General features: G+C 35.9%; 1 protein-coding gene across 1 annotated transcript; it reads right to left on the reverse strand.

Annotated features, from left to right (window-relative positions):
• Positions 1 to 284: 284 nt before the first annotated feature.
• On the reverse strand, positions 285 to 691 carry LOC116548680 (cytochrome c oxidase subunit 7B2, mitochondrial). The gene has a single exon (XM_032274089.1). It carries the CDS (start codon positions 642 to 644, stop codon positions 399 to 401), a length of 246 nt encoding a protein of 81 aa, XP_032129980.1. The 5' UTR covers positions 645 to 691; the 3' UTR covers positions 285 to 398.
• Positions 692 to 8,424: the final 7,733 nt, after the last annotated feature.

Raw genomic sequence — 8,424 nt, forward strand, 5'->3', positions numbered from 1 at the left:
CCCCAAGTCAAGAAACATACGTACAGTTTAAAGGAAGATTCAACAGGATTTTCCAGCGAAATAATTTGTAAATTACATATGTGTATATATTCACTGAAAGATACCTGGTGTAAATCATTAAACTAAAGGGATACATGTTTTATTAATCCTACATTCAAATATTTGCCATTTCTAATCCACTGTAATCTATACCCACTGCTATTTTATGGCTTCCAGGTTATATATATATATATATATATATATATATATATATATATAAAGTGATCATTTGCAAAGACTTTTTAAACTTTTAAAACACATTTTATTTTTTCAATTATGCTATATTTTAACAAGCAGCAGAGTGCTCACATGACAAGTTGGTTTTTTAAATAATTCTGTCATTACAACAACTGTGATGGTTACTGTTTTTTCCACACTTTTGGGGTAACTCTGCCAACAGGGGATAGGTTCCATTCTACTCCAATCTGAGTAATTGTAAACACCCATGCAGCAACACAGAAAGCGGTGCCACTGGCTAGCACAACATTACCATATTTATCATGAAAATCTGGTGAGTGTTTTACATGGCTCTTTCTTGCCATACTTTGCTGAATGCTTCGAATCCTGAGACTGCTTAGTGCATTTCTGGCCAAGGGAAACATCATGAAGGATTGCTGTTGGCTGCTGCTACTTGTCTATTTTGTTGTAATGAGGCCTGAAAAAGAAAGAAAGAAAGAAACACACTGACTTCCAATATTCATTCCCCTCTGAATCTTTGGCTACATCACCCCTTGGAGTGGTGGTCAGGAATGTGAGTTTTGATATCGGAATATCTGAATTTGAATCCCAGCTTTGCCACTGATTAGTTGTATGAACTTGCGGCAATTATTTAACCTCTTTTTACTTCAGTGTAAGTGTTGTTAAGATTATGTGTGATAATCCAAAACAAACCAACAACAACAAGGTAAGCATGTAATAATAAGTGTTAGTTTTTCTACTCATCACAAATGTCAATGCATTGACTCCACAGATAGAGTGCAAACTTATTAACATGGCTACAATAGCTACTTAAAATCATTCCCAACCAGTATCATTAGTCTAAAGACCACCCTTGTCTACTACAAACTCCTGGCTTTAGTCAGAATTACCAGAAAGTCATGGAACATGCCATGCCTTCTCATTCTCCTCTTGCTCCTTTTCTCCCTTCTGCTTAACCGCTTTCCTTCTACTTCTTTATCTCTTTTTTTTTTCCCATTTATTTATTTTATTGCATTTTAGGTTTTGGGGTGCATGTGAAGAACATGCAAAATTGTTGCATAGGAACACACGTGGCAGTGTGATTTGCTGCCTTCCTCCCCATCACCTACATCTGGCATTTCTCCCCTTGCTATCTCTCCCCAGCTTCCCACCCCCCACCGTCCCTCCCCTATTTCCCCCCAACTGACCCCAGTGTGTAGTGCTCCCCTCCCTGTGTCCATGTGTTCTCATTGTTTAACACCCGCCTATGAGTGAGAACATGCGGTGTTTGATCTTCTGCTCTTCTGTCAGTTTGCTGAGAATGATGGTTTCCAGGTTCATCCATGTCCCTACAAAGGACCCAAACTCATCGTTTTTGATGGCTGCATAATATTCCATGGTGTATATGTGCCATATTTTCCCTATCCAGTCTATCGTCGATGGGCATTTGGGTTGGTTCCAGGTCTTTGCTATTGTAAACAGTGCTGCAATGAACATTCATGTACACGTGTCCCAGACAAAAACAAGCAATGGGGAAAGGATTCCCTGTTCAATAAATGGTGTTGGGAAAGCTGGCTAGCCATGTGCAGAAAGCAGAAACTGGACCCCTTCCTGACACCTTACACTAAAATTAACTCCAGATGGATTAAAGACTTAAACATAAGACCTAACACCATAAAAACCCTAGAAGAAAATCTAGGCAAAACCATTCAGGACGTAGGTGTAGGCAAGGACTTCATGACCAAAACGCCAAAAGCATTGACAACAAAAGCCAAAATAGACAAATGGGACCTAATCAAACTCCACAGCTTCTGCACAGCAAAAGAAACAATCATTAGAGTGAATCGGCAACCAACAGATTGGGAAAAAATTTACTTCTTTATCTCTAATACCTGCCTTCCCATTCCCACAGGTAAAATTCTGCTTGCCTTTGAAATTCCACTCTAAAAGTTAGCACTTCTGTGAGGTCTTCTCCAAACCTTGCTAAGTTGAACCCGCCCCTTCGTCTCTGGGTTACTGTACATTTTACAATCTTTTTTTTTTTTTTTCATAACACTTAACATTGAGGCATTATCTTTTTAAATAGACGTATTTTGGGGAAGCAGTTTCGGTTCACAGTGAAATTGAGCAGAAGGCATGGAGAGTTCCCATGTATCCTGATTCTACACCCACAGTCTCCCTGGCTGTCAATATCTTCCGCCAGAGTTGTACATTTGTTAGAATGTACATTGACATATCATTATCACCCAAATTCCATGGTTTACATTAAGGTTCACTCCTGATATTATACATTCTATAGGTTTTAACAAATGTATAAGATATGTATCCATCACTTTAGTATCATACAGTATAGTTTCAGTGCCCTAAAAAGCCCTTTGTGCTTTACCTATGTTACTGAAACACCAAAGGTTCAGTCCCAGTCCCGCTGCTCAGCACGCTGAAATCTAGTCACTGAGATGCCAAGTACTGACAAGGAAGAAGGTTTTAATCAGGTGCTGCAGTGGAGGAGATGGGAGCTCAGTCTCAAATCCAACTCCCTGACTGACTGAAACCAGGGCTTTATACAGCAGGCAAGAAATGTAAAAATGTGTAAGAAAACAGGCATTTGGGAGGAGCAAGGAAGCAATCATGGTGAATGATGGGTCAGGCATCTGGTGTGGTTACCTGGTTTCAGTTCTTTGACACTTTTTGTGAGAGCCCTAAACATCGTTTCCTGTGGAAGGAACTCAGATAAAACAAAATGTAAGTTTCAAGCGTTTTAACACCAGAAGGGTTAATTTCTACGTTTATCAAAGAATGGTCGATGGGGTGACGGCTCGGTTTCACCTATTCATCTCTCTGTTTTGACTTACCCCTGGCAACCGCTGATCTTTTTGATGTCTCCAGAGTTTTCTTTTCTTTTTTTTTTTTTTCCAGAGTGTCATATAGTTGTAATCATACAGTATGCCTATTCAGATTGGCTTCTTTCACTTCAAAATATACTTTTAAAGTTCATCCATACCATTTTGTGGCTTGACAGTGTCTGGATGTGCCATAATTTATTTACCTCTTCTTTTACTGAAGAAAATCTTGATTGCTTCCCAGTTTCAGCCAGTATGAATACAACTGCTGCTGCTATAAACATCTGCGGGCAGGGTTTTATCTGAATATATTTTTAACTAATTTAGGTAAATATCAAGGAGCATGATTGCTAAATCACATGGTAACAATACATTTAGTTTTGTAAAAAACTGCCTAACTGCTTTCCAGAGGGGCTGTACCATTTTGAATTCCCATCAGCATTGAATGAGAGTTTCTGTTGCTCCACATCCTGGCCAGCATTTGGTATTGTTAGTGTTTTGGATTCTGGGCATTCTAATAGGTAAACAGATGTTTCATTGGCAGTTCCCTGATATATAACATCCAGCATCTTTTTATATGCTTAATTGTCATCTTTATCTCCCCTTTGGGAAGTGTCTGCTTCAGGCCTTTTGCTTATTTAAAAAAATCAGATTGTTCATTTTATTATGGTTGAATTTTAAGAGTTCTTTGCATATTTTGGATAACAGTTCTCAATTAGATATGGGTTTTATAAATACTTTCTTCAAGCCTGTGACTTGCCTTGTGATTCTCTTAAGGAATTATCTTTTTATTCTCCTCTGATAAATTGCAAGTTCTCCACGAGCAAGGGAGGTAACTGCATATAAAGTAGCTGACACAAAAGCATAAAAAGATCTTTTTAAAACCAATCTGAAATATAAACGAATACCAGTATCCTCATAAGAAGCTTAAATGAACACCAAGAACAAGTCAAAGTAGAATGAATTTAGGTGTGCATTTCATAATAACCAAAATTATTTTATTTCTTAGTTACAAGAAATCTGGAAGTAGAAACATAAAATAATTCTTTCAATTTCTCTTCCTGTGTGCAAGTTGTCAGACAGCACTGTCTTCAACAATTACATATGTTAACTGTAGTCCGAATACAGGCAACGACGATATGAAAGGCCCTGAGGTCAATACTTGTAACTTGGAACTATTCACTGAGATTTTCCAGCTCAGAAGACTTTATTCCAACTTTGAAAACAAGACCCTAAGCTTCTCTTTTATTTTCTACCATATGGTAAGTGGTACTTATCATGATTGTGACAAACAGGGCAAACCAGAGCCTAATTAATATCTTCCGAGGTTCCAGATGTTCAAAGATGTTTCCTGTTAGTCACAAATCTTTCCACCGAAACACACCAAGGTTTTAGTTTGAATTAAATGTAGAGAGTAGGCAGAAGGTGACATCAGTCAAGGTATGACAAGTGTAGCCTTAATCCAATACAAAAGCACCTGTGCCACACATTGCTTTCAGTCTTTAAGAAGACACATAACCAGGAATAATTTGTAATAACAGGGATCTCTAGTGGGTCGACTCATGCTTGCTGCTTTATGACAAATTGATTTCATTTTTCTTTTACTCACGATGTTACATTTAAATTCAGATCCTTTGTCTCTAGTGACATTGATCACATTTTTTAGAAGCTTAGTTCATCCTTTGGCTATTTCCATATCTACAAAACTTTTCTTTTCCATATAGCCTGAATTTTCTTGAACCAATAAGTGTCTATTACTAAAAATTTTCCTTTAGGAACTGCTTCCATAGTTTTCAGCTGGTATTTCATCTTATAATAAACAAACTGCAGTCTTTTTGTTCTTTTTCTTTTCCTTGTTGGCATCAGCTACATTTGTCTCAACTGCCTTCAGATCTATCTTCTATCTTTATTTATAAAACACATGTAAAAGCTAAAAATATTCAAGGAATTTTCCATATTGTTTAAACCCATATGACATACCTCTACAATACATTTTGTGTTATCAGTGAGTCTAAGCCTATTATCTAAAGAACTAAAGCTACAGGTTCTAATATCCATATGAAAGCATAAAAAAGAAATTCAATAATACAGTAGTAAATGAAATGTTTTTCAAAGTAGGTCTTTCTGACAAAAATAAACTACAAAAAGATGGAAGAAGACAGATTTATCTAGGTAGCAAAAACAAAGTAAAAATTCCCTCATGCCAATGGCAATAAAAGAAATATGTTCTGAATAAACATAAATAGTTACAGGGAGTAGAGTATTCATTGAGGTTGAAGGATTGATTGTGTCACCTATTATACACAGTCATCTTAAAGGTCTTTCAGAAAAAAAATATCTAATACTCGATCTCAGTCTAACTACAATAAGGAAGTATATAAATCTGAAGCTTCCCTGTAACAATAATAATTTCAAATCGCTAAAGGCCATAAAAAGAAGTGAAACAATAATGTAGTAAGGACACTAACATTTATTGAGTATATACCTATGTGTTAGACACTGTGCCAGCATTTTGCACATCTAAAAAAATGATGTGGAAAGGTGACTGTTTAACCCCATTTTACACCTAAGAACAAATGGCAGGACAGAATGTGAACATAAGTTCTCTGATTCCAAATCCAGTGAATTCTTCAACTATGCCCTGTTTTCTTAAAGTATATTCAACTCTGAGTATTGGAAAACGATCAAACAAAACAAAACAAAACCAAGTTAGTTACCAGAGATGGCTTTCTAACTAGAAATGGTTCAAAGCACTTTGCTATTTATTTACTTACCAACTACTGTACATTAGAGCCTGGGATAGTTGTCGTCAGTACAAAGTCTACTCTAAAGAAGCTTATGGTATATTGGAGGAATAAATAATTAGTGGCCTGCAGAAGGAGGTAGGCTAGAAATCAGCACACGGTGCATTTAGTATACAGAGGAGGGGACATTTTATCCTGGAATTCTAGGAATGGTTTCATAAGAGATGATACCTAAGCTAGATCCTGAAATATTATTTTGAAATAGAAACAAAAATTTTGGGGGGAAATTTTTGTTTCTATTTCAAAACAAGATGGAGAAGCAAAGCATAAACACACAGGCTGGAAATAATATGGAGACAGGGCAATCTGGTGAGCTCAGTGACACTATGCAGTAAGTGTTGAAGCAACAAATGCCCAACAGATGAGCCTGGAAACATGAGGAAAGGATGGCACACTGGGGACTTTGTATGCCTTGCTATGACATTTAGACTCAATTTTATAGATCATTGTTTCCCATTATTGAAAAAATAGTTGTCATACTCACAACCTTTGCTGTGAGTTAAGAATGAGAATTTAAAATTTATTATTTTAATAAGTTAAATTAAAATTCATTTTTAATTTATTATTTTCATGATAAGATAAACATAATATGAGACCTGGATGATGTAGCTTATCAATTTCTAGTGTCTCTGATTATCTTTGTTCTGCATTTTAGTTGCAATAATGATTATTTGTCCTAGGGTAATGCACAAAGAATGGATGCAGCTTTTATGTTTAAATAAAGTGTTCACATGCAGAAGACAAAATAAAGAAAATAATTAGAAGAATTGATTCATACCACAGCTTACTAAGCACAGACATGTGAAAATAAATGAACTATGACTACCACAGTGTTAGAGTTTCAAGACAACATTGACTGTTATATTAAGTTAATACGACAAGTTTGAACTTTGTTGTATAGTTTGTTTCATTTTTTACTTGAAAACATGTTCTGGTTTTATCATTGTATTAAGCTCCCAACATAAAAAATATTAATTCAGTTTTGAGTTTCCCCATATGTAATTGATTTTCTAATAAAACAATTTAAGATGGTACAGTGATGAAATAATGTTTCCCCTTTTAGAAGATTCTACACATAACTCAACTTTAAGAAACACTCCTCTAGGTGAGGAGAAACTACTGATTGGTATGATCAGAAAACGTACTTTACAAACATAATTTTAGGTGTAAAATGAATGGGAAGATGGCAAAAATAGCAAAAAAGTTATTAGTTAACTATTGATGGCAATGCTTCATGAAAAAGAAAATGAGGATTTAAATTAAATACCGATATCAGAAACAGGAAAAAGAACATAGAATTGAGAAATATTAACAAAATAAAATCAGATCAATTTAGTAAATAAGTTACTCTAAGTAAATTGAGTATTCCATTCACTTAATCTCTGGGCTGATTTCAGCCAAAACCTCTGTTCAAATTTCTGCTCAAAATCAGCAGATATTGACACTGTAGCTTGTTGCTGATGTTGGGAATCAGAGTTTGGGTGATCTGGGCACAGAATACTGAAAGGTCAAAGCATACATAGTTGAGGGGTGTCACGAAAAGGCAGGTTTAGATGCCTGAGTAGAAGTGGGAGGCATCTTGAAAGGATTTGCTGTATGATCCAAAACCAAAATAATAACTGTATCCAGTCTAAGTATAGCCCAACATGGACCAACAGATGACCCACTTAGCTTTGATATAGGCTTTCTGTGTAATCTCAAGAAGAAAATAGAAAACAGAGTCCTATTTCTCAAATTGTCCAGATATTACTCTAAATAGTTCAGACAAAGATGAAGCTCAAGAAGGGATTACAGGGTATATCAGGGTTTCCTAATATGGATACAATTGACATTTTGGCCTGAATAATTCTTTGTTGGAGAGGGGAAAAGTAATTCTGAGCTGCTAAGATGTTTAGTAGCGTCCCTACCTCTACCCACTAAATAACAGCAGTAGCATCTTCCAGTTTTGACACCATAAATGTCTCCAGATCTTGATAAATGTTACCTGGGGTGCAAAATCATCCCTAGTTCAGAACCACTGCTGCATATACAGCAAGGTGTATCTTCTCCTATCACATCTCCATCATGAATGACACTATTCCATACTGTAGTGAAGGCAACTTACATTCTAAGGTAATAAATTATCCTAGTCCCAACTACGAGATGCAAAAAGGTTGCCATCAACATTTTTCCTGAACTTATCCCACTATTTAAAATGTGGTATGATTCAACTCAGATGAATCAATCTATCTGGACATCTTCTTACTCCCTATAAAATAAAAAAGTTGAACTAATTTAGTTTTTCCAAAGCTATCTGATCCTAAAAGTCATCTGAAATCTTTGTTACAAAATATAGATTCCAGGGGCTCAATTTCAAATATATTGCAACAGAGTCTCCAAAGGCAGCAGCCTGAGAATCTGTATTTTTAAAACAAATTCTCAGTAGAGCTTTATCATCAGAAATCTTTATGCAACATTGAATCAGATAACATCTAAGGTACTATCCAGCTGTAACACTCTGAGCTTTTCCTTAGGGGAAAAATATTTTAAAAAGCGTTTTAGGAAGGCCATTTATTCTTTTAGGC

The sequence above is a fragment of the Sapajus apella genome, unplaced genomic scaffold (genome assembly GCF_009761245.1).
Source record: "Sapajus apella isolate SASKATOON/1434 unplaced genomic scaffold, GSC_monkey_1.0 scaffold5, whole genome shotgun sequence".
Classification (NCBI taxonomy): domain Eukaryota; kingdom Metazoa; phylum Chordata; class Mammalia; order Primates; family Cebidae; genus Sapajus; species Sapajus apella.

Bases quoted from the DNA above. Each gene is read 5' to 3' on its own strand.
- LOC116548680 (XM_032274089.1), bottom strand. From the start codon at position 644: ATGATGTTTCCCTTGGCCAGAAATGCACTAAGCAGTCTCAGGATTCGA.